The 26,867-nt window shown below is 38.8% G+C and overlaps 1 protein-coding gene across 5 annotated transcripts; it reads right to left on the bottom strand.

Moving 5' to 3' along the window:
* Nucleotides 1–3,932: 3,932 nt before the first annotated feature.
* Nucleotides 3,933–26,867, bottom strand: LOC140453548 (trafficking protein particle complex subunit 3). 5 transcript variants are annotated; one of them, XM_072548328.1, is made up of 7 exons: nucleotides 26,734–26,852; nucleotides 24,556–24,597; nucleotides 20,703–20,750; nucleotides 13,086–13,183; nucleotides 11,931–12,030; nucleotides 9,534–9,716; nucleotides 3,933–6,305 (listed from the first exon to the last, which is right to left on the bottom strand). In XM_072548328.1, exons 1-7 carry the CDS (start codon nucleotides 26,773–26,775, stop codon nucleotides 6,186–6,188), a joined length of 633 nt encoding a protein of 210 aa, XP_072404429.1. In that variant the 5' UTR covers nucleotides 26,776–26,852; the 3' UTR covers nucleotides 3,933–6,185. The 5 variants fall into 5 exon arrangements, with proteins under 5 accessions (XP_072404429.1, XP_072404430.1, XP_072404432.1 ...); XM_072548329.1 differs by lacking the exon at nucleotides 24,556–24,597; XM_072548331.1 differs by lacking the exon at nucleotides 24,556–24,597 and having other exon boundaries at nucleotides 26,754–26,794.

Raw genomic sequence — 26,867 nt, 5'->3', positions numbered from 1 at the left:
CATCAAAGCCCGGGATTGACCTCTGCTGACATGCCTGCACTATACTCAACACTCCCCTGATATTGTTAGAAGAACTGCGACCCTTAATAAAGCCTACCTGGTCCTCCTTTACGATAGCGTTTTATACAGGATCTTATAGTCTACATTCAGCAACAAGATAGGTCTATACAAAGCACAGTACTCACAATCTTTTCCTTTCTTAAGAATAAGAGAGATGTTGGCTTCCCTAAGAGAAGGCAGAAGGCAGTCCTGGCTGTATAAGTGGTTGTATATATCTAATATTGGCTCAGCCAACATATTTATGAACTCCTTAAAGGAACTCAGCTGGAAATCTGTGCTTTGCCACTTTGGAGCTGCCTTATCGCCTCTTGTATTGTTAAAGGTGCATTCAAAAGGGAGGCTTGCTCTACAGTTATACCTGGGAGGTCCAAGTTCTCAAACAGGCGAACCCATTCTCACAGCCCTCCGGCTAGTATAGCTCTGCATAAAATTTCCTAAATATTGTATTAGTCTTTTTAGACTTAGAGGCGAGAATACCAATACTCTCCCTAATGGACATAATGGATTGTGGGGCACTCTTCTTCCTAGTCAGATAGGCCAAGAATCCATCTGGCTTATCACCACATTCAAATAATCTTTGTTTCGCCAAGGAAACCTCTCTCTTCGATGCCTGGGTGAGTACTGAATTCAGAGCAACCCAGAGCACCGTGACCCGCTGTAACTTAGTCACAGATGGTCTATCATAGTATACCAATTCAACTGGGCCTCCAGTGTACGCTGCTGTTCTCTCTGCCTCTTCCTGGTTGCCAAGTATGAAATAATTAAGCCCCTTAAATAAACCTTGGTGATCTCCCAGAGCATCGATGGGTTACTGGCTATACCCCAATATCTCAGAATGTCCTAAATTCCTTTGTGAAGTATTCAACAAACTTGCTATATTTCAAAAGAAATGGATCCACGCATCAATGCTGCATATCTGTTCCATTACCCCGATCGTAAAATCCAAATACAGTGCTGCATGGTCCGAAATGGCTATATTCACAATCCTGCAGAATAGTACCTAATCCAGACAGATGACAGAACAAATCAATCCTTGCATGGCACTTGTACAGGTTGGAGCAAAAAGTAAAATCCCTACCATTAGGGTCGAGACATCGCCACACATCCACCAACCCCAACTTCCCACACAAGTCCACCAACTGTTTGAATTGCAGGGAGATACCAGAGAGACCCCTTGGCATCCTGTCCACCTCGGGGTCCATGAGACAGTTAAAGTCTCCTCCTATAATCGTACGGCGCACCCCAAGAGCCATCAATTAGAGAATACATCAATTAAGATTTTAAGGGGATGCACCGGGGGGGGCAATACACATTCAAGATGCCATACTCCCCATGAATTAAGGCTTTCAAGATAACAAACCACCTATATTCATCCTTAATTTGATCTATTATCTGGAATGGGAGATTCCTCTGCATTAATATAGCCAATCCTCTGCTTTTAGAATTGAAAGATGAAAAGAACACCCTGACAAACCCTCCCTGCTGTAATTTTAAATGTTCCTTATCATTCAAGTGTCTTTCTTGTAGCAAAGCAATATTAACCCTCTCCTTTGAGATTTGAGAGCACTTTCTTTCTTTTGACTGGCGAATGACTCCACTATATGCTTCAGGTGCGCCATCTAAATGAACAACTCGACATAACCATCTAAAGCGGCCGGCGGCCCCCCGAGAGGAAGAAACCTAATCATACACGCGTCAAGTGGAGTCAAAACAGCATTTATAATATCTAAAAACTACCAAAACAAAAAAAAACTAATCACTACTCTTAAATTAAACAGAAAACAAATAGCTGGAGATTTCCCCCCTTGCCCATAGGGTGCAGTCATCCTAACCCCCGAATACCACCATGGCTCCTTCCTGCTAGAGCTGCGTCTCAAACCCAGGTAAATACAGAAACAAGGAAAATCTATAATTTACACACATGGAAATTAAAAGTGGGCGTCCAACCCATCCCCTCCGTACGTCAAACCCACTTGTCTTTAATAAAAAAGATGACCACTGCATGCCCAAAGAGAACATAGGGAATAACAGGAATTTTATAAACTACAAGAAAGGGAAATAAAGATAGAGAAAAAAAAAGGGACCCCACCCCCATTCCCGCACATTATCAGAACAATGCCAGGCATATAAAACAAACAACCGATAAAGCAAAGGATCCGCTATTATCCATAATTCTTTTTTGACACAGTTAATCTATTTTAAAGTGTTCAAGAAATCCCTTGCTTTCTCTGCTGAGTCAAAGTTGTAAACAGACCCTCCATGGCTGAAGTGCAGTTTGGTCGGGTACCGCACAGAGTACTGAATGTTCAGGGCTCTTAATCACTTCCTGACTTTATCAAAGGATTTCTTTTTTCTAATTAAAGCCCCAGAAAAGCCTTGGAAAAAACAATTTTCGACCCTTTGTACAGCAGGGCCTGAGAGTCCTTTCCCAGCGTTCTGGAGGCTTCCATAATCATTTGCTTCTCCCTTTTAGCACTAGAGTTATGGTGGGATTGGACAGGGATGCTGATCTGACCCAGGCCTGTGCATCACAATCTGACAGGCCTGCTGTACACACACCCGGCCCGACCAGACTCCCAGTCTCAGAAGCTGCAGGAGCCACTGCTCCAGGGAGCTGAGCAGAAACTCACCATCTTCGCGCTCCGGATGCCCAATGAAACGCATGTTTTTTCTTCAACCTCTATTCTCGAGGTCATCGACCTGGTCAAGCAAGGCCCGCACCTAGCTTTCCACCCCTCCGAGTTCTCTGCTGTGGTCCTCTGTTCGACCGCCTCCATAGGTTGATCAAGCTTTTGTAGCATGGCAGAGATCGGTTCCAGTGTCGACCCGATTTTCTCTCAATGTTTTACGAGCTCAGAGGCTAAGTTCTGCTGTTCCACTGGGTTCAAAGGCACTTGTGCGGGGGTTAGCTCCATGGCCACGGGCATATCTGATACTGTAGAGGAGTGCCCTACTTGCTGCAAACCTCGTGATCCCTTTCTTTTGATCAACTTCTTCTTCCCAAAATGTTAAAATTAGTGTTTAAAGGTTCTTGGGGCTTTATTTTACTTTATTTTCCTGATTTTTTAAATAAATGGCCAGTGGCGGGGGTGGGGGGGGGGGGGGGGGGGGGCGGGGAGGGAGGGCGCGGTGGGGAAGAGTGAAAGCACTACTTTACTTGGGTTATGGTGCAGAGCTCAACCCATCAGATCGCCGCCATCTTGGATCCTAATTTATGACCCATCTACTCTCTCCACCATCTATATGCACCATTACCAAGATGCACTGCAGGAACTCACCAACACCATCCAAACCTTCAACATTCACCACCTCAGAAGATAAAGAAAGCAGTATCACCCGGCCCTTCCAAGTCACACACGACCCTGGTTTGAATTATATTGCTGTTTCCTCACTGTTGTTGAGTCAAAATCCTGGAACTGCCTAAAATTCTAACAGCACTATGGCGTACATTTCACACATGGACAGTGAAATAACTTCACAGAGGCCAATATCCCGTCACCAAGTCACCTTTTATTTACACACGCATAGTACTTGAGCCGGGTCCAGCTTTCTCAGAACAAGCTCTCAAATCAAAACCCCTGACATTCCTGTTTGTACCCTGATTAGACCTCGAACAGCCCCAATCAGGGAGCTCATATGCTGAGATCCAACTGACTGACCTCATTACAATCACTGCAGATGGCAATATCTAATCCAGCAGCTCATCATCTTCTCCAGGGCAATTTGGGATGGGCAACAAATGCTGGCCGAGCTAACGACACCCAGTTCTAGTAAAATAATTTTAAAAAACTTTGTCCTACTTCATGTTATATATTATCAGGTCCTTTTAACTGAGTTTCAAATAGAGTTTTCAATAAAGTCTATACATTAAATATTATAAACAATACAGCTTTATTTATTAGATAAGAAATTCACATTTTAAATGTTACATCTCCTGTATAATGCAATGCTGCCCATTTACTGCTTCTAAATTGAATCAGAGTCCTGTTTTGGAATTAGGTCACGATGGGTTGGGGCAGGAGTAGGATTCACATCTCTACCTATGCAGAGTTTAATCACCAGTTTTCTTTTCATACCTCAAAAGCAGACTGGCTTTGCTTTGAAGTAACTCCAGAACAACCTAAAATAAACAGGCAAAATGCCTAAAAGCAGGCTTCTCACCAAATCCAGTGCTCAATATCAGTGTTCAGAAGGAAAATGGTAATCACGGTAAATTTTGAGATACAGTTTCAAAAAGCTTCGGAAGTACATAAGTGTTAAGAAAATTCTCCAAGCTGCATACAAGCTGAAACATGATGCTTACTTTTGTTACCAGATCTGTCTCTCCTTTCGTCCACCAATCTGGAAACCTCTTAGCAGCAACGCAGCATAACATTAAGTGAAAGTGGCATATTTGTATAATGTGTTGAAAGAAATCAATTAATTTTTTCCTTCTCCTATCAGGTAAAAATTAGATAGCCAAATGCTATTGAGAGAAAAAAAAAACGGTATGGGTACCTAGATCTTTTCCTTGGAAAAAGAACCAAATTTAACTAACAACCTTTCTTGAAAAACTTGAAGAGTTGGCTTTTTAAAAATGTCACCTGGTTTTCCATTCATCGTTCACTATCACTTTCAGGCTTATAATTGTTCACAGATAAACATACATATTTTCCAAATCATGAAAAGACTAAGTGTCAGACAATGGAATTCAGAATTAGAAACAAAATATATTAGTCAGTATCACATTCAAACTTGGACTGAAATTTACATCAGGTACCAAACCAAAAACGTTAAGTAACAAAATGAATACAAATAAGTTATTATTGGACTAAATAAAGCCTCAGCATCTTATTGCATAATTTTTAGGACTCCAATGATATAAAGTACAAACAAAAAAATCAGATTTTAGATAGGTGAAATGTTAGAATCTGAATGCACAAAGCATATTCAGTTTTCTGTTGAAAAGTTTCTGGTACATACTAGAACCTTGACAATGGCAAGCACAAAATAAGTAACTTTATGGGTCGCAGTATTTGTCCGGACAATTTGAATGGAACCATCAAGGTGTATCAATTGGATGAATTTACATAAACGCTTTCAGTGCTGCAGTTTCTCAAAAAAGTACATCTTTTTACCATTGTTCTACCTCAAACAAGATGAAACCAACCTGTTATAATCATTTCAGGCAGCTATATTGTCCGTTATTGGAAGTATATGGGGTCGAATTTCAATTGTTTACATTGGAACTTTAATGGAAGAAATTCAGAACTTCCTTTCTATTTTAGATGGATCTTCTCTGGAGTATACAACCAATTGGACTTGAAGAAATGGGTTTTTGCTGGAGTAGAGTCCATTCAAAATGAAATCCCCAGTGAAGTAATATATAAGTAGAGTTGGAACAACATGATGCAGGATACATAGCACCCTCAATAAGCACAAACAAGAAAAAAATGTAAATACAAGAAATAATGAAAACACAAAAAAAAAGCACTACGAAGCTTCACCCAAAACACATGTTAAGGGTGTTTCCTCTTTCGCAGATCAGTCAGCATCTGAAAACTGTCCCAAAATTTATCATTATTTATCATTTTAAAGGCGTTTTCCTTCAATCCCCATGCAGCTCCACATTGCTACCAACATAAAATTTCACAAGTCCATGATGTCAGCAACCAGAAACAATGATACATGTTAATGAGACAGTTCTTCAATGATTCTGAACAAAATGCCTTGACCATAACGGAAGACAGGTTGGGGAGGAACAAAAGCAGTGGTGACCTTGTAAACATTAACATTGCATTCTTCAGAAGTAACACAGGCTGTGTGTCAAAAGAAGTAGTAAAGATGACAACTTTTTGAAGACCCAAAGATTTATAATCCCCAGATATACACATTATAGAACAGTCATGAAAAACACCAACATTTGATATGATCTAGAAGAATGTGGCAGAGCACAAACACAGGAATTCATTGCCATGTTCAGTTTTTCGAGTCTCTCTAGGTTAAATCCATGGCTAGTAAATTGTTTTCCATTCAGGGTCTTTAAATGTCAAACGTTTGCCAATAATACAACTTCACAATGCAACAATCTACTGTGATGACAGAATATCTTCTTACTGTACAGAATAATATAGTACTATGACATATTATTCTTCTCCAGCTGGAAGATTTTCTTCAATTCTTTTAATGAATTTCAGTCTGATTTCTGTTACATTGTCACCCTTGAGTGTGTCCTGGACAAATTTCACATCGATTGCCATTTGAACCTATAAGAAAGAAATGGTTGAGGAAAGAATAATCAGTACTATTGATTCCACTAGCTTCTTGGCTGAGAGTCAGAATTGTTCGTTTCCTTTCAACTCATGGTCAATTAACTTCAGGATATCTCATACTTACAGCATTACAACATCAAAAACACTTGATCATAGTTTCATCCATGATTTAGCCGTTCTTTTATATACACATATGTCATTAAAAGACTCATCCTGATTTAATGACAATTTAAAATATTTGTTACTGAAAAATGAATAGACTATTCTGAAATCAATTTGTGGATATTCAATTTATGTTATACGTCACACAAATGTAAACAACCAGCTGAATAAATTGCTTTCATACAGGAACTTAATTTATTGGAATAACTATTTAAATAGGCAGGAGAATTATTTAAAAATAAGAGAAACTTTTAAAATGGTTTTGATTCAAAGTTAATTCATATCACAGTAACTAGCAAGGAGAAAATAATTTGCATGTAAACTTCACATCCAACTGTACAGAGTCAGTGGTAGTGGAATTGTGTTAGGCATTTGAGAAATAGATGTGCTCAAAAGAAAATCTGACTGTGGAAATTTGAAACAAAAAGGAAAATTGCTGGTGAAACTCAATGTCTGGCAGCATCTGTGTCAGCACAAATTTGTTAGATTAGATTAGATTCCCTACAGTATGAAAACAGGCCCTTCGGCCCAACAAATCTACACCGATCCTCCGAAGGACAACCCGCCCAGACCCATTCCTCTACCCCATATTTACCCTTGACTAAGTGCGGTGATGCAGCAGAGATAACCACTGAGCCACCATTATGCCAAAATGGCAGAAAAAGTGACTTAATAGATTGATGAAGGCAGTGCTGTTGATGTGATTTTATGGACTTCAATGAGGTCTTTGACAAGGTCCCACAGAAAGCTGGCCTAAAAGGTAAGAGCACATGAGATCCAAGGCAAGTTGGCAAACTGGATCCAAAAACAGGCTTGCAATTAGAAGGCAAAGGTTTTTGCAATTGGAAGCCTGGGACTAGCAACATACCATGAGGATAGGTGCTGGGATCCTTGCTGTTTGTTAGATTAGAACATAGAATGTATAATTAGTAAGTTTGCAAATGACAAAAATTGGTGATGGTGTGAATAGTTAGGAGGATGGTCTCAGGCTACAATCTGATATTGATCAGCTGGTAAATTGGACAGAGCAATAGCAGATGGAATTTAATGCTGGTGTGAGGTGATGCATTGTAGGGGGTTTGATAAGGTAAGGACATACACAATGAATGGTAGGTTCCAAGGGAGTACTGAGGAGCAAAGGGACTTTTCTGTATAAATCTATTTTTCTTGAAGGTATCAGCACAGTTAGACAGGATGCTTGCTTTCATAAACCAAAGAGCAGAATATAGAGTAAGGAAATCTTGCTACAACTTTATAAAATATTGATTCGGCCAAAGATGGAACACAGTGTACAGTTCTGGTCGCCACATTACCACAAGGAGTGACTATACTGGAGGAGTGCAGAAGAGGTCCACCAGGATAGTTCATTGGAATGAAAAGTCTCAGTTATGAGGAGAGACTGGCTAGGCTGGACTTGTTGTCTTTGATGCACAGGATCTGATTAAAATATACAAGAATTACGAGAGGCAGAGGCAGGGTAGAATCTTTTCCTCATATCGAAGAACAGTGGGCACAAGTTTAAGGTGAGGAGTAAGTGGTTTAGAAGAGATTGGAGGTTAAACTTTTTCACCATGAGGGTGATGGAAATATGGAACATGTTGCCTGACAGGATGGTGGACGCAGGTTCGCTTAACATTTAGGAGGCACTTAAAACACTTAAAATGCCAAGACACAGTCAGCTGTGGATCAAATGCACATAAGTAGGATTGGCATTTGTTGGTCGGTACTGACATGGTGGGCTGAAGGGCCTGTTTCTATGCTGTATTATTCTATGAACATTTCAGATCCAGTGACCCTTCTTCAGATATGTTCTATTCTGGGCCAAACTACATAAGTGCATGCCAAATTCACTTTATTGAAACGATCGACAACTTTTCATAATATAGTGCCTCTTGCATTGAAGAAATTCTCAAGGCAATTATTAGACAAAATAGGATACCAAACCAAAGATGATACTGGATAGTTCAAACCTTATTCAGAGAAGTGAGGATTGAAGGTTGGCCTTATAAATTGGAAAAAATTCAAGAGGCATTACAACAGCTTCCAGCTGAGTTGGCTGTAGTTATGGCTGCCAGTGGAGAGGGGGAATGTCTAAACAAGGCCAGTACTTTTTGCTCATTCCTGCTTGCCCTTGAACTTCTGGTTCTCTAGACGATTTCAGAGGAACCACACCACCGGAGTCTGGTGTCAAATGTAGACCAGACCAAGTAAAATTGCAAGTTTCCTTCCATAAACTAAGTTTTTTTTAAAAACAACAATTGACAATGGTTACTTGGTGATTAATTTCACTTTTAATTCCAGATTTTTTTAAAAATTGAATTTACATTTCACCATCTATCTTGTCAGATTTCAAGCAATTTCTCCAAAACTTTGGCTTGAGCTGGTGTATTACTAGCCCACTGGCATTAATACAGTGTCAGCACCTCCCCCAGAAGACAACAAAGCAGCAAGAGTCAGAAAGCATTAAAATGAAGTTAATGATACGGATAACAATGTTAAGGAGAAGTAAGGACTGATTAGGGATAGTCAGCATGGCTTTGTAGATGGGAAATCAGAATGCCTAGTTTGGAAGAAGGCTATTCGCCTATTGAGACCACACCACCCCTCTGAAGAACAGCCCAGCCATGACCGCGAACCCCGCGCCCCCCACCACTCCAGATACCTTTGTACATAATCTAACTTAATGCTACACTGCAATACTAAAGAGGTGCTGTTTGTCAGAAGTGCTTCCTTCAATTTAGATGCTCAAAGAAGGCCACATTTTCTCCAAGATCCTGTGTACAAATATTGCTCACAAGCAAAAAATAATTATGTGGTCTGTATATACTTGCTACTGCTTCTAACATCATGCATGTTAATTACCACATACACCATGAAGTACTGAAATGTGATAATTAACTGTGAAATGTTTTAAGACACTATATCAATGTAACTCTTTCTTTTGTTCATTAATGCATGTATCAAGTTAAAGCACAAGCATGCTCCTACTGCCTAAATAAACTCATATGGAATCAGATTTAGCTAAATGAGCATTAAGTGTTAAACTGTAGATGCACTCACCATTTCCAATGCACCTCTCAGAACTCCGCAGAGAAGATTAGAATAGATCAAACCAGAATGATTATCAGGCAATTCCACAAAGTCAACAAGTGGATTATTTTCCAGAATTAATGAAAATTCATCCCCGGCTGCACTCCAGTTGGTCACACTGGGAGTTATACCCAGGTACATTTTAAAAGCAACCTGTTAGCAAGTTAAAAAATTGCAAGCAATAAATCAACATGACCACCTGATGACGTTTTTTTAATAAAAGGCTACGATTTTACATATATAATAATTGTGAAACAAACAGCTCTCTACATTATGGAGGAAATCAAATTATAACCTCTGAAGCACACACTTGCATGGTGAAATATGAAAATCCAGATTTTGCAGTCCAATTGCCATTCTCCTCCAAAGGCTATACTATTACAGTACCTCAGTATCAGAACACATTCAACTGTGTGAAGTTGAAGTACTTGCACATTATTTACCAACTAAAAACATCACACGTTAAGCCTGCTGCAGTAAAGTAGAAGTTAATTATAGTTTTTTTAAAAAAGTGTGGTTAATGATTATACTGTTAAATAACTTCATTGCCCAGAAAGCTTAATTTTACAAGATAAAACTCATTTGCTGTATTCATAAGCTATTAGTGAAGAATATTAACTGTACTTTTCCTATCCACTTAACTTTTACTTTTAATTCAATTTTTCACATCCAATCTTTATTTGCTATCTTAATTTCAATTGTTTTGTTGCACTCCATAACCTTTGACTTGAGTCCAATCAGCCTTGAATATATTAAATGATGCAGCCTCCACTGCTCACTGTGGGAGAGAACTTCAGATATCAACAAACCTCAGGGAATGAGTTCTTCCACATTTCAGTCTTAAATGGGAGACTCCTTATTTTTAAACTGCGCTCTTCATTTTGAATTCCCTTACAATAGGAAATGACATATCAACACCGATCCTGCTGAGTCCAATCAGAACCATATAATGTTTCAGTAAGTTCACCACTAATTTTTCTAAAATCCAACCAGTACAGGTCCAACTTACTCAATCTTTCCTCATAGGAAAGTGCCTTCTTTCCAAGTATTAGTCAAGCAAGGCCTCTACTGAATGAGATTCTAAATTAGAAAAGATCTCCATTTAACAGCCCATGAAAAATGTACAGGCAGCTGTTTGCTTATGTCTTGTTACAGCTGACCACAAAATCAGGCTCAATAATTTTCACAAGGGCATCTTACAAATAGCCATGTAAATAAGTCACCTACATAATAACTTTCGTAAAGTAGATACCCCCTGGATATTACCAGACGCAATTTTCAGCCACAGCATCAATTAACATAGTACCAAACATACTAGTTATAGAATTGCATTTGCTACAAAACATAGCAAATTCTAGCCAAGGCTTGGAATTGTGTTATGACTGCAAGGTTTTAAGAAAGGTATTGATTTAGACACTCTCTTTAAAATCCTATCAAGTAATTTAGAGTAAAGAAGAAAAACATGATCTGTTGGCAAGATCTGTCCAATAATCAGCCTATTCATAGCTTGCTACCATGGGTTCCAGGGTCCTAGATAAAGTGCTATTGAAATTCATGTCTCAGATTTAAAATCTGAACACAACGGAAGGGATATCTGTACTTGCTATTGTAGACTTCTTGTCTCAGATTTTAAAAATGAAAGAGAAAAGCAAAGGGAAAAGGCTGGTTTTATTGTTAGCTATGAGGCAAAGTGTTGGTCATGTGATTTTGCCTGGTCAGAGACAATGTCTGTGGACATACAAGAACTCAAAAATTCCTTCCAGTATGGCCAGGACAAGAATTGTAGGAGTGCACCATGTTGCTGGAGGTCAGTTTGGGACACTGATGGAAAGGACATTCAACAGTCACTGACTCAATATTATAACACAGTCTAACAGAGAAAGGTGAACAGAGAAGTTGGGACTAAGTTTTATCTCTTAAAAACATAAGATGTATGTGAATGTATATGGGGCTATTATTAGTTATGACATTAATAACAGTTATCTTCTTAATACCTCTACGACGTAACATTTAGTTTATGCTGATTTTAGGTTGCATTTTACTGTGTTAATTTGGAAATTTGCCAGAGGATTCTTTTAAGATGGTCACAGGAAATACAATTTTTTTTAATATAAAAGAAGTTTCTGTCTCAACTGGAATTGTATCATGTTATAATGTTGAAACTTTTGATAGTGGATTACAGCCTTCACAACATATACTAATATTTAAAAATACTTACTGATTGTAAAAACATGATTCTGAAGCAGTTTTAGTTTTGCAAGTTCTAATAATACTGCCCATTTCTAACAGGTTTTGCTTCATAAGATGACCATCAGCATTGAAAGGGTATTTAATTTTAGAGTTAATTCATGCAAAATTCTAACTCACCTTTGCAATGACATCTGCAGTTTCACGAAAATCATGACATCTTCCAACATTGGAACGAGCCAAAAAATCTTCTATCAGTCTGACTCCAATGTTGTAACCCCTTTGTTGAAACATAAGACAAACCAATATTGTTTATTTAGCAGAAAATAATTACTTTAAAAGAAGTCATATAAAACTCTTCAAACGCAGATCTCCTTTGTAAAACATTCAAAGTAATCTTTCGTTAGAAAATAATTTTTAGATACAAGAGAAAACAAATTTCCATTGCTGCCAAAAGATGCACTTATCAGCTTGTCAAAACTCAGAAACACATATCATCAACAGAAAGTACACTTAGTAACAGTCAGGTGTTCAGAACACTTGAAGCTTACATTTCTTTTGGAACATGCTTTGTTAATAAGAACAGAATGCAGAATTCCTAACTAATTCACTTTTGTTCAATCTCTTTAAAATTCTAAGCTTAATGCAATCACTGCATTGAAATGTACTTAACTTCCTTGTTTAATCTCTTCAAACTTATTGTACTGGAGACCTCAAACTTTCATCTTGGCTTCTCAATCAAGAAATAAAATGTATCAATGTTAAAATCCAAATATTGCATTTCTGATAAATTAAATGCAAGAAGGATACTCCACATGGTGGGGGAGTTCAGATACAGAAGTCATAGTTTAAGGAAAAGGGCTAAACCATTTAGAACTGGACTGAGAAGAACTTTCTTTCATCAGAGAGTGATGAGCTGATAAAATTCACTACCACAGAAAGTGGTTGAGGCTTCAAAGAGGTGGTAGATATAGCTCTTGTGGCTAAACGGGTCAAGGGATATGGGCATTGATTGAGCTTAATGATGAGTCATAGTAATATTCAATATCAGAGTAAGCTCAAGGCGTTGAATGGCCTACTCCTGCTCCCATATTCTGTTTCTATGTAACAGGATGTTGCATTGCTCCAGAAAAGAATGAACCATGGAAACAGACAAACGTACATGCATCGTCTGCCTCATGCGTAAGTAATGAGAAAGTTTAATCTTTCACACAGCTAGATAAAGTTTAGTGCAGAATCACTATATCAGACATGGAAATATTATAGCAAATCTGGCAACTACAAAGGGAAGCGCTGGCCTTGCATATATTGACTAAAGCATTCATATAGACTTACATTTTATCCAACTGCTTATTAACATCTTCATCATTTTCATAATCTTTACACAGTTGTGTAACTAAAGCTCCATAAGTCAGAGTGAATAACTCTGAGTTCTGTTGAGGAAGGGAAAGAAATTTAGCAAAGTATTTGGAAACACTAAGAACTGCATCAAAATAGTTTACAATTCTTACCACCATCTGAAGCTGGTTGTTGATAAAGGAGATCAGAAGTTTGTTTAACAAGTTTGACAACATATTGACTGCATTTTAAAAACATGAACGAGCAACTTGTTCCTTGACCAAATGAAAAAAAATTATTGATTCATATATCAATTATCATTAGATACAGCCACTGCCAAAGAAAATGGCAGCAGGTGAGAAGTGGAAAACAGGTTAAGCAATACAAAATGAACAGTTTTAATTCCTAGTTTCATTTTTGAAATTTTAAAGTATCTATTTATGGCACATGCACATCATTGCCAGCATTTGTTGTCCATCCAATTACCCTCGACAAAATGGTTGCAAGTGGTGTTCTTGAACAGGATGTAGACATACCCAGGTTGCTGTTTGAAATGGATTTGACCCAACATTTTGACACAGCAATAATGAAGGATGGTGAAATAGTTCCATGTCAGGATGGTGTGTGGCCTGGGGGGTGGGGGGGGGGTGGGGAGAATTTGCATGTGGTGTTCCCACACACCTGCTGCTCTTGTTGGTCTCAGTGAAGGAGGTTGCAGGTTTGGAAGGTGCTGTTGAAGAAACCTTAGTAAGTCACAGCTGTGCATCTTGTAGTTGGAACAATGTTGAATCCACTGACCAAACGTACTGTCCAATGTTTTCAATGAGATAAATGCAAAATAATCATGACTAAGTCCACAGAAATTTTATTTTCAAGCAACTGATCAGATCAAACCAGTTAATTAAAAATAAATGCTTGTTCATTGAACTAGTTATAGTTATTTTAATTAATGTTTTTGACAGGTTATGACACATCTCCTGAGAGCTAGGACTTGAACCCAAGCCTTCTGTCACACTAATGTGCTAACTGATACTATTAATAACTTTCAGAGTATCACAAATGAGCCTCATTGACAACTTTCAAGCTTCAGTAAATTGGCACAAAACTGCAGTGTTCATGTGCATTGTCAACTAAACAAATTGAAGAAATGCACTTCAAAACATACTTTATATTCTAAAATGGACCTGTAATTTTTTTTTAAATATTTGTTTTATAATTTTTTCTTGGACACTATTTCCATGCAGTATGATTAGATGTTACATCAGACAATTCATGGCCAATTTAACTTCAGCAGTCTTCTGGATATTAGAATGATTCAAACTGATAGGGACAAATTAATGGATAACGATTCCAGTATAGACTGAGACAGAGCAATGGATGACAATATCGGAAGTGGAAATATATCTTGGTGACAACAACCCAAAATTTATGAATAACAGCTCAAGATCAAAGGATTAAAGTAATCCAACTTCAATTCAGCATTTACTGACCATTCCTAACTGCCCAAGAGAAGATGGTAATTAGCCACTTTCTTAAACCACTGCAGTCATGTGCCATTAGTGAGCGAGGTCCAGGATGTAATGCCATCGCCATTGCTAGGTCAAAGATACGGTTCCAAATCAGGATGGTATGTGGTTTGGAGGGGAATGTATAAGCAATGTTCCCACACTTCTGCTGCCTTTGTCCTTCGCAGAATTCACTGGTTTGAAAACAACCATCAAGGAAGTGTCAGTGAGTTGATTCAGCACATCTTGTACATGGCATACATGCTGCATTGATGGTGAGGAGAGTAAATGTTGAAGATGATAGATGAGATGATATATGGGCTTCTTTGTCCTGGGTGGCGTTGCACTTGTAGCACAATCTAATGATGTAGGAACACAGGTAAACCATTTGATCCCTCAAACCTGCTCCACCATTCAGGATGATCAAAATAGTCTAAATAAATTGATTAAATATTACTTCCACTTCATGAAACCATGCACAGTCTTCCTCATTACCTCTCTCTCCAAGTGTGTAGTTAATCTCTTCAATGATTAATTCTCACACCTTCCGCACAACAGACATCATGCTCACTGGCCCACAGTTTTCCAGCTATCTACCTCCCTACCTTCTCGAATAGAGGGGTAATATTTGCTACTTTCCAGTATGATGGAACCTTTCCTAAATGAAGGAACTTTGGAAAATTAAAACCAACACATTTACTACCTCACATATCATACCTTTTTAAGATCCTAGGATGACATCCATCTGCACCCAGGATCCTGTCAGCCTGTAACTCCATCAGTGTGCTTTATGCTGCTTTCCTGGTGATTGGAATTTTACTTAGTTTTTCTCTCCCTTCCAACACCTGATTTACAACTTTTTTTTCATTGGCTTGCTAGTAAAGAAGAAAAATTTGTTTGTTTCATCTATCATTTCCTAATTGTCCATTAACCCCCATCTCTCTCTCTCTCCCTCCAGGGAACCACTAACTTTGCTTATTCTTTTGCTTTTTAAAGTATAATCGGAATTCTTGCCATATGTGTTGACATTTGTAACTAGCTGCCTCTCATACCCCAATTGCTTCATCCAGATTAACCTTTTCGTCCTTTTCTGCCGATCTTTATATTCTGACCAATCACTTGACTTGTCATTCAGCTTTGCGCAAATTTATACTTTTTCCTTAAGTCTGATGCTTTCCCCAACTTCTTCAGTTAACCACAGATGGTGGGTCCTCCTTTATATTTCTAAATTGTCAGATGTTCGCACACCTGTACTCATCCAGGCAAATGGATAGCATATCATCACAATCATGATTGTGCCTTGTAAATGCGAGGCAGAATTTGGGAGAGAGAGATGAATGATTCACTAAAGAATTCCCCGACTGAGACCTGCTCTTGTAGCCATTGTTTTTACACAGTTCCCTGACTGTGACCTGCTCTTGTAGCCATTGTTTTTACGCAGTTCCCTGACTGTGACCTGCTCTTGTAGCCATTGTTTTTACACAGTTCATTAGTTCAGTTTCTGGTCACTGGCCCCATGATGCTGATAGAGTCACTGAGATATACAACATGGAAACAAAAGCTTTGGTACAACTCATCTATGCCAACCTTCTTCATTACCCTATCTACTTGCAACTCCACTTTCAAGGAAGTATGAACCTGTAATTCAAGGTCTCTTTGTTCAGCAATATTCCCCAGGACATTACCATTAAGTATATAAGTCATGCCCTGATTTGTCTTCCCAAAATGCTGGAGAAAGTGAGGACTGCAGAAGTTGGAGAGTAGCTTCGAAACGTCAAGTCTCCTGCTCCTCAGCACCACACTTTTTGACTCCTTCCAAAATGTAGCACCTCACAATTATGTAGATGGTAGGGATTCAGAATGATTAATGCAATTAAATGTCAAAGAGAGATGGTTAGATTGTCTCTTTTTGGAGGTGGTCATTGATGGTAATGAAGTGCCAGGTAAATATGTTCGTTGCCACTTAGCCTAAGCCTGAATGCTGTACATGTCTCGTTGCAAATGGACATGGATGCTTCAATATCTGAGGATTTGCAAATGGCAGTGAGTACTGCATGCAATTCTGGTCTCCCTGCTGTAGGAAGGATGTTGTGAAACTCGAAAGGGTTCAGACACTATTTACAAGGAAGTTGCCAGGGTTGGAGATTTTGAGCTATAGGAAGAGGTTGAATAGACCAGGACCACTTTCAATCATCAGTGACATCCTCCTTCTGATTTTAATGATGGAGACAATGTTTTGTTGAAAGAGCTGAAGATGATTGAGTCTAGGTCACTAAAGTTTCCATGCACTCACCTGGAACTCAGTAGCCCTCATTGGAACACATTCCACTAATAATTTGAAGATTTATGCTGGTGGTAAAGTCCAATCTTACAACCTTCAGCTGCCTGAGGACGGGCCAGAGAAGAAGTGTCCCTTTGCTTCACAAGTGGAAGGTGAGCAACAGCTCAAATTATGACTGATCATTTATTGTCAGACCATCACCCACATACCAAACTTATGCTCATGGGCATTGTTCCTGGTAGTAGCACAATAATTTTGTCAGCTGAAGGCATTGAACAAATTGTTAACCTTGACATCAAACTGAAACTGCTTCCCCAGACATACACATTTTAAATATTGCCAAAAATTAGACAAAACTCTATACATTTTTCATGAATTTCTACAAAAGGCAAAAAAGTTCTGGTTGAGCAATTTGATCCAATGCTTGAATACTCACACAATATCACTATAGTGATACAAGAGACTGGAGCAGCTCAAGAATATGTCATTGTCATTTTACTAATTTTTATTAACTTTATGAATTTATTTACATATCATTTTAACCCTAGTAGAAAAGTAGTATTTCAGTTTCACGGTAGTTAAAGATACATTGTTCCAGGTTTTACATAACCTCTTGGAAATGTGAGTATAAACCTTCCTATTTCTATTTATGAAACACACATGAGGAACAGAAGCCTTCATCAAGAAAATATTCATTCATTCAAAATAATGGAACAAAGCTAATTAATCCACCTATCCAGAGAACATTTTCAGGAACTGGACTTTGGTAGGCAGAACCCAATTACTAAAAAAACGTTACCCATAGTAAAACTTACTTTGAAATGTAAAGTTTCAGAAATTTTTTAGAACAATAATAGTGCTTTAATATCTCCTTCCTAATTGTTAGTTCAAACAAGCAAGAACAATGTCACATGTTACTACTTAAAACCTTATTTTGTATTTCAAGAGAATGAATGTGAAAGCTAGGTTAGAAGATCAAAATGGTAACAACTTTTTTAAAAATCCATTCAGGGAATTTGGGCTTTGCTGGCTAGGGTAACATACATTGCTCACCCCTAAGTGGCCTGGAGAAGGTGGTAATGAGCTACCTTCTTGAACTGTGGTAGTCCATTTTGTGGAGGCACACCCACAATATTGATAGGAAGGGAATTCTAGAATTTTGGCCAGGCAAAAGTGAAGGAATTGTTATTTTTCTTGGGGGGGTGTGGAATTTTGCAGGTCTGGATGCTTCCATGCATCTGCTGCCCTTGTTCCTCTAGATGTTTGCAGTCACAGATTTAGAAGGTGCCAAGGAGCCTTGGTGAATTTCTGCAGTATCTTGGTGAAGGCAGTAATGTTTGTGGATGCGATGTCAATGAAGTGGGCTGCTCTATCCTGGGTGTTATCAAGCTTTTTGAGTGTTGCTGAAGCTGCACTCATCGAGTCACGTGAGGAGCATTCCATGATAGTCCTCATTTGTGCTTTACAGATGGTTGCACTCTGATCTGCTCTTGCAGCCATGGAGGTCAGTTAGCTCAATTGGCTGGATGGCTGGTTTAGAATGTAGTGTTGCCAACAGCATGGGTTCAATTCCCACACTAGCTGACATTATCATGAAGGCCCCTCCTTCTCAACCTTGCCCCCTATGGAGACCCTCAGGTCAAACTCAGCACCAGCTGTCTCTCTCTCTCTCCCCCTCTCTCTATTGAGAGAACATCCAATACCCTCTGGGGCTATGACATCCATATTTCTTAGACTATAATATTTGTATAGCAAAGAAATTTCAGCTTCTGGTCAATGGTTACCCCCAGTGTGTTGATATTAGAGGATTCAGCAAAGGTAATGTTGAGGGGCAATGTTTAAGTTCTTTCTCGCTAAAGATGGTCACTGCCGGGCAATTATCATTAATGTTACTTGCTACTCATCAGCCCATGCCCAGATATCACCCAGGTATTGACGCATAGGACGTGGACTGCTTTGATATTTGAGGAGTTGTAAACAATGCTGAACACTCTGCAATCACGACCAAGCATCGCCATTTCTGCCCTAATGATGCAGGGAAGGTCATTGATGCAGTAGCTGAAGCGGGCTGGACCTAGGATATGCCTAAGGAACTCCGTCAATGATATTCTGGAATATGATACATAAGTGGGTCAGAGGTGAAATCTATGTCCTTGCATTACTCAGGGAAAAAAAATCAAACTGGCATATTTTGCTGAAACCAGCATTTGTTTTCTTTTTCTCTCTCATCGGATTCATGGGTGGAAAAATATTTTCATAGTTGGAATTTTTAAATCCATTTGCATCTTATCTAATAAAGTCATGAATATTAAAATTGAAAGACAAAATCAAATGATTAATACAGACCAATCACAGGATTTCCACAATATAAACCTAATGTTCACTTTATTCCCATTGCTCAGTGCTTCCAACTAATCTGGTTCTGCAACCATTTTAGATCAATGGGATCATAAAACACAGAACTTTAAATTTTTACTTGTTACAGCATTACTTAGTGAACTGAATGCATTGTATTTTGAATAATTGTCAACAAATGCTGAGGTGCAGCAAGCAAAAGCTAAAAGCAGCATTGTGGTTAATATTTCATTTCGCCTTTTCCTCTTTTTATACAGTCTTCTAGAGCAAATGATCAAACAGTACTTCACTCAATGGTCAGTGGTAAGTAAGTCTCAACATTAGGTCCTGGCAGGCTAATTAATTCGGTGATCTTAATCCAACAGGTACATGGACACAAAAACACACATACAGAAACAGTGTCACATGCCCAATACTTCCCCTTCTAATTCAGTGCCCAATGACTGACATTCATTCAGCACAAACCAGGAATCAAAGATACAACTCCCCTGTTCAATTAACTCAGCTTTGCACTCAATAAACTCACATCTTTTCATCAGCCTTAGATTCTTTCCCAACTTCTTTCCTTATCCCACATACAAAAGGAAAAGATCCTTTCTATTGACTCTCTTCAGTTCCATCAAATTTCATAGCCAGGTAAAGCATCGCCCATCTACCAGTAATTCTAACCTCTTTGGGAAGCAATACGCAGGGAAAAAAAACTGCAAATATTTTATAATTACTCCACGAAACCTCTCTGGCTATAGCCCCAAAACAACAAAGCAAACTCCTGAAAATAAGTGATAGTTATTCTATAAAAGCTACTGCACATCCCTTTGCCCTGTTATACTCCACACCAATGACTTTGAGACTATGGGGCTTCACAATATGGCAAAAAAAAATCTTCAGCTATCAAGAGCTGAAGGTGCAAACTCACATTTAGTAGTTCAACACTTGCACTTCCTCCTCTTAACTATTTAACTGGGTGAGAAAGAGTAAAATAGGTGGGGGCGTTGGAGGGCTGTAGACAATCTAAGTCAAAGCCCAACTCAATCTTCATGCCAATATCTCTACAAATAAAGGCATACTACCATTCCAGTAGAATGTTAACAAGGAGCATGCACTTAATTTTTTTTTTAAAAAAACTCTCCTTAGACCAGAAATGTAGTTTCCATACTGTTATAGCTATGTTCAGGATAGTTGAAGTTTAAATCAGCAATTTTGGTCAAAGTAATTCAAACATATTCCTTTAATGCACAGAACAAACCTTCAAACAATGATTGTCGCCTTCATGAAATAATCTTAAATAGTTTCACAGATACTAGAAATCAGATCATGTTTTGAATTCGGGTTATAAATTTCACCTTCCACTTCATAATCCAAGGAGAAATTTTTCATCACACAGAAATAGCCATGAAGCAAATCAGAAAGCAAAATGAAAACATGCAATGCAGCAAACCAATTTTCAAAGAGATTAGTATTCCTAACACCTACCATGAGATGCAGAGATGCAGAAGGTGAAATGAATGGCAAATACCAGTACTACAGAATGAGTGCGTTAGGCAGAGGAGACAGGAAAAAGACAGAATTGAGATTTAGTGACATCACACAATTTGTACATAATGAAGTACACATTGCAAGAATGTATTATTTAGATAAAACATAACAGAACTCAACCCAAGATGCACATAGAGCCAACTAGGTAATTCATCAAACTTAATTCCAATACAATGGAAATTTGTTTTTGAATGTACAATTAAAAAGGTGAGAGATGTTTATCAATTTTATCTGGATGAAAATTTCAGCAACACCAGTTTTGATTTTTTTAAATTATTTTTAAAAATCATGTTTGAACTGACAAAGCTGATAGAAAATAATCTGAACTTTGAAGTTCTCAAACCAACATCGTGCCAACATACTTGAACCTGTGCCAAGACAGTCCCCTCGATCTCCTGAACCACACAAAATTGACAGGCATTAATGGATTTTAGCAAGAGTAATTTAGCAGCTGTGTGCACAGGGCCACAAAATTCAGAGAAACACGCTCAACAGTAGTAACATAAATAGGACTTGAAACTTATGCATTGATTAATTTGTGCCAAAGAATATCTTGTGCAAAAATGAAACTAATGCTGAAAATTTGAGGTGAACTCAAAAGTCATTCTGAACAGAGCGCGTCCAGTGGATGCATGTAAGAAATAAGGAGGATCATTATCTAAGTTATCAGATAGCCCTCAAATTGATTTGTAGTGCACTACAATCGAAACCAGAGATTCTAAATAAGCAATTCAGTGTTTGTCGAACTATGAAAACTTGCAAAGATCAAAATTCAGAATGGAAATACTTGTACTGGATCTAGCTTATATCTGAGTGATGTTATGTCTTGCCCACACAGGCATAGATAGATTTGGGATATGAATTCACACATATGGGAAGAAATTTGTCAAAAAATTGTGATAGTAATCTGAGTGTCTCTATCTGTCTGGTCACAATCACATGATATGACAACCTAATGGCTGTTTATAAAAATTGTTTTATTTCTGCTATTAGAAATATTAATTTAGCAGCCGGCCAGACTATAAACTGTGAACCTGAAGAGGTCACAGTGCTTATAATCTTCCTAAATTGGCCTAAGTTTTTAACTAAGCATCCAGTTATGTCGTCAGCCTTCTGCCCTGCATAAAAGCTCAACACTGTGCAACCAATTGAGTACTGACCATATGAGAACTGCTCCATAATGTCGAAATTACTTATTAGTTCTAACAAATCCAGTCATTTTCACACATTTGCTAAAAAAAACTCCATTACTAATTTAGTGTTTAAAATATAAGACTGTAAATTATAATGTTCATGATTATGTTTTTAAAGAAAATCCATGATAAAAATAAAGCAACATGTGATTTGACCAATGATGTATTATGAGTTACAGTCCAATTATATTACTACTGAATGCAATCCAATCTCCAGTTACTTTCTGGAGGAAACTGGATAATATCCTTTGTCTTGACAAACAAAAAAGACTACTAGTTTTGAGTATAAGGATGAGTTTTATCTTCAAGTAAAGCCATCAGGCTCTTCATTCATTCAAAGTGGACTCAATTCTTATATCAGTTACAATTTTAATTCAATCAATGATAAATACAGCAGATTTGGAATTCTATCCAAGTGTGAAAAATTGAACTTGCAAATATAGCAGTGACAGGTCACTCAATACTTCCTCTGTACATTACATAAATATGACCAAATTACACCCTAAAATACAATATTGCATTGAAGGAAAATTTTCCAAATATTTTTGATTGAATTTTATAATGTATTAAATTCAAACTAAAAACTGTTTTTTTTTCCTCTTACATTTTAAAAATCCAAATCAAGGGACAAATGGTCTTTGGCTTCCAATGCTATGTCTTCTTCTACCTTTGATGTGGAGGTGCCAGTGTCGGACCGGGATGGACAAAGTTAAAAATCACACAACACCAGGTTATAGTCCAACAGGTTTAGGGTGCTGGTTTGCTCGCTGAGCTGTAGGTTTGAAATCCAGACCTCCAAGTGAAGCAAAGCTGTTGTCTCCTGCTTTCTATTTATATGTTTGTCCTGGATGGAGTTCCTGGGGTTTGTGGTGATGTCATTTCCTGTTTGTTTTCTGAGGGGTTGATAGATGGTATCTAGATCTGTGTGTTTTTTTTTAATGGCGCTGTGGTTGGAGTGCCAGGACTCTAGGAATTGTCTAGCATGTCTTTGCTTAGCCTGCCCCAGGATAGATGTGTTGTCCCAGTCGAAATGGTGTTTTTTTTCATCTGTGTGTAGGGCTACGAGGGAGAAAGGGTTGTGTCTTTTTTTTGGAAGTCCAAATAAACCTCTTGGATTATAACATGGTATTGTGTGATTATTAACTTTTTGTATCTTGCACTGAGCCCCAAACATTGCGGTGGAGTCAGTGCTCGTAGCTATCACATTTACAAATATAATTCAAGCTTGAGACACATTAGATGGGACAAGCTAAAATGCACTTCTTTACATTTAAAATTTAAAATGAACCTAGTTTAAGGAACTCAAAGGAAAATGCAAATGATGGCTGAGCATACAAAACCAATACAGATCAAGAACAGACCCTTCAGTACACCAAGCCTGCACTGATTCCTAGTCCTTGTTTAGACCGGCTAAGCATTACCCATACATGGTTTCTATCCCCCTGTTTACCTTCCATTCATATGTCTATCAAGATATGCCTTAAACATTGTAACGTGCCTGCTTTCATAACCTCTATTGGCAGTGTCCTCCATGCACCCACCACCCCCTATGTGAAACATTTTCCCTGCACTTCTCCCCTGCTCACCTTGAATCTGTGCCCTCATGTAGTTCACCTTTCCACCCTGGGAAAAAGCCTCTGACTTTCCACTATGTCTATGACCCTCAAATTTTACAGACTGCTATCAGCCTCCGTCTTTCCAGTGAAAACAATCTTGAGTTTATTCAACTTCTCCCATAGCTAAAACCCTCCAGACCAAGCAACATTAGAGGTGGGTGGGGGTTTAAATGTTCTCTGCACACCTGTCCAAAGCGTCCATGTTCTTCTAGTAGTGTGGCAAATAGAACTGCACACAATATTCCAAATGTAGCCAAACTAAAGTTTTATACAGCTGTAACATAGCTTGCCAACTTTTTTAGTCAATGCCCAAGTCGATGAAGGCAAGCATGATGTATGCCTTCTTGACCACCTTATCCACCTGCATTGCCACTTTCTGGGATTTGTGGACCTGTATGCCCAGATCCCTCTGCATGTCAATGCTCCTAAGGGTTCTGCCATTTACTCTAAAATTTGTTCTGGAATTTGATATTCCAAAATGCATTACCTCATATTTGTCTAGACTAAACTCCATTTGCCATTTCTCTGCCCATATCTGCAACCTACATCCAACTGTATCCTTGGACGATCCTTCTCACTATCTGCAACTCCACCAATTTTGGTGTCATCCACAAACTCATTAATTGGATCATCTACATTTTCCTCCACGTCACTTAGATATATATTACAAACAAGGTCCCAGCACTGAACCCTGTGGAACATCACTGATTACTGATCTCTATTCCAAAAAGCACTCCTCCATCACTGCTCTATGACCAAGCCAAATGCATGTAGCAACAAGACTGGATTAGGCAAATATTGAGAAAAGTCAGAAACATTAATTGGATCATATTAAAGCTCAATAAATTACCACAATACAGCTAGTTTCTATTTTTTTTCTAGTTATAACATGTTGGAATTTAAATGCAATCTGTGTGAATGCTTTAATTTCAAAATGAAAATTTGAAAACAAACTTGATTATATTTTCAAATTATAGATACCTTTGGCTTAGGAATTTTGATAGGTGAATGAGCCTTTTCTGTCTAGCAGAATAAATCATAGCTTGTTATTTCATGTGCTATCCAGGCAATAGGTTTAACAACAAAAACATGGTCACAAGCCAGATCATTTTGTTAAAAAAACAGCCAAACAAGTGCCTTAAACTATTTTCAAAGCCATAACCCTGGTGCTCACGTTCATGCTTATTTGATGATGGAATATGGGCATCGCTGACTGCAGAATCAGATAATTGTTGCCAGTCTCCAACTGCCCTTGAACTGAATGATTCGGAAGGCCATTGCAGACAGCAATTAAGAATTAAGTATTTTTGCAGAACAAAAGTCCCACATTTGAGAGAAGATTTGTAGCTCGGGTGGTCATCATTGTGGTTCTGTTTGCCGAGCTGGGAATTTGTGTTGCAGATGTTTTGTCCCCTGTCGAGGTGACATCCTCAGTGCTTGGGAGCCTCCTGTGAAGCGCTTCTGTGATCTTTCCTCCGGCATTTATAGCAGTTTGAATCTGCCACTTCCGGTTGGCAGTTCCAGCTGTCCGCTGCAGCGGTCGGTATATTGGGTCCAGGTCGATGTGCTTATTGATTGAATCTGTGGACAGGTGCTATGCCTCTAGGAATTGCCTGGCTGTTCTCTGTTTGGCTTGTCCTATAATAGTAGTGTTGTCCCAGTCGAATTAATGTTGCTTGTCATCTGCATGTGTGGCTACTAAGGATAGCTGGTCGTGTCGTTTCGTGGCTAGTTGGTGTTCATGGATGCGGATCGTTAGCTGTCTTCCTGTTTGTCCTATGTAGTATTTTGTGCAGTCCTTGCATGGGATTTTGTATACTACATTAGTTTTGCTTGTGCTGGGTATTGGGACCTTCGTTCTGGTGAGTTGTCGTCTGAGAGTGGCTGTTGGTTTGTGTGCTGTTACGAGTCCTAGTGGTCGCAGTAGTCTGGCTGTCAGTTCGGACTGACAGCCAGACTACTGTGACCACTAGGACTCATAACAGCACACAAACCAACAACCACTCTCAGACAACTCATCAGAACAAAGCGGACAGCTGGAACTGACAACCGGAAGCGGCAGATTCAAACCACTACAAATGCCGGAGGAAAGATCACAGAAGCGCTTCACAGGAGGCTCCCAAGCACTGAGGATGTCACCTAGACAGGGGACGAAACGTCTGCAACACAAATTCCCAGCTCGGTGAACAGAACCACAACAAAAGTCCCACATAGATCAGACCAAGTAAGAAAAGCAGTTCTCCTTCTCTGAAAGACATTACTCAGCCCATGGTTTCACCACAGTGTATTTTAGTTTCGTGATCACCAATACTGGGATTAGGTTTTAATTTTAGATTTCATTAACTGAATTTAAATTCCACCAGCTGCCATATTTGGATTTGATCACATCCCAAGAACATTAGCCTGGGTACCGAAATTGTTCATTCAGTGTATTCATTTAGAATTCCAATTCTTAAAGCACTTGAAGAGGTCCATATTCACACCAATTGGCATTGTCAACAAAGTTTATTTTAAGCTTGTAAATAAACATAAGTTGCTGCACTTGTAGTAAAGTTTCAATCACGCGATGTTGCACAGAACAATATCGTGTATTTAAGAGGTCCAAACTATTGGATGCTACAGTTTCAAAGAAGTTAAATGGTGTAATCAGAAGTGCTCAAATCTGTCAATGTTGGGCTAGGGGCAATGGCAATGATCAGGATGTGACAGACTCCAAAACAAAAACAGGAATTGCTGGCGAAACTCAAGAAGTCTGGCAGCATCAGTGGACAGAAGAAAAAAAAGCCTGGTGAAGAGTGACCGGAGTAGGAAGGTTAACTCTGCTCTCTCCCCACAGATACTGCCAGACCTGCTGAGTTTTGCCAACAATTTCAGTGTTTTAGTTTCAGATCTCTAGTTCTCTACGGGGCACACTCGATAGTCACTGCAGAGTACATTTTTAGGTGTACGTCAAGCAAACTGAACGCCTCAAACACATGGGGCTTGTCTGACCGCCTACTGTGACAGTCTGTAAGAAGTAGAGTATGAGGGGCCTGTAGCGGCCATTGAGTTAGTCCCCAGCACAGGAGCAGGCCCACAGCTGACAGACTTAGCACTTGATTCGGTTTGAGTCTTGTTTTCCGGCCATGTTAAACCCAGATAGTCTAAGCCACAAATTACCATTTTCTTGCTCTCGGTACCTCGGTTCGCCTGACGAGACATCTTTCGGCCGACTCGGAGCTCCGGACCGTCCCTCAGCTTCTTGGCGGATTAAAAAAACTCGTCACCACAAGAACCCAGAGGAAGAAGGGGGG

The sequence above is a fragment of the Chiloscyllium punctatum genome, chromosome 27 (genome assembly GCF_047496795.1).
Source record: "Chiloscyllium punctatum isolate Juve2018m chromosome 27, sChiPun1.3, whole genome shotgun sequence".
Classification (NCBI taxonomy): Eukaryota; Metazoa; Chordata; class Chondrichthyes; order Orectolobiformes; family Hemiscylliidae; genus Chiloscyllium; species Chiloscyllium punctatum.
Note: the sequence above shows the minus strand (reverse complement) of the source record. Positions and strands in the feature narration are given on the sequence as shown.

Excerpts from the sequence above, each read along its gene's own strand:
- LOC140453548 (XM_072548328.1), bottom strand. The coding sequence starts at position 26,775 with ATGTCTCGTCAGGCGAACCGAGGTACCGAGAGCAAGAAAATG. Across the intron at positions 24,598-26,733 it reads GTACCGAGAGCAAGAAAATG|ACAGAAAAGGCTCATTCACC; the intron begins GTAATTTGTGGC and ends TTATTCTGCTAG. Across the intron at positions 13,184-20,702 it reads CTGCATCTCTGCATCTCATG|AACTCAGAGTTATTCACTCT; the intron begins GTAGGTGTTAGG and ends CTTCCTCAACAG.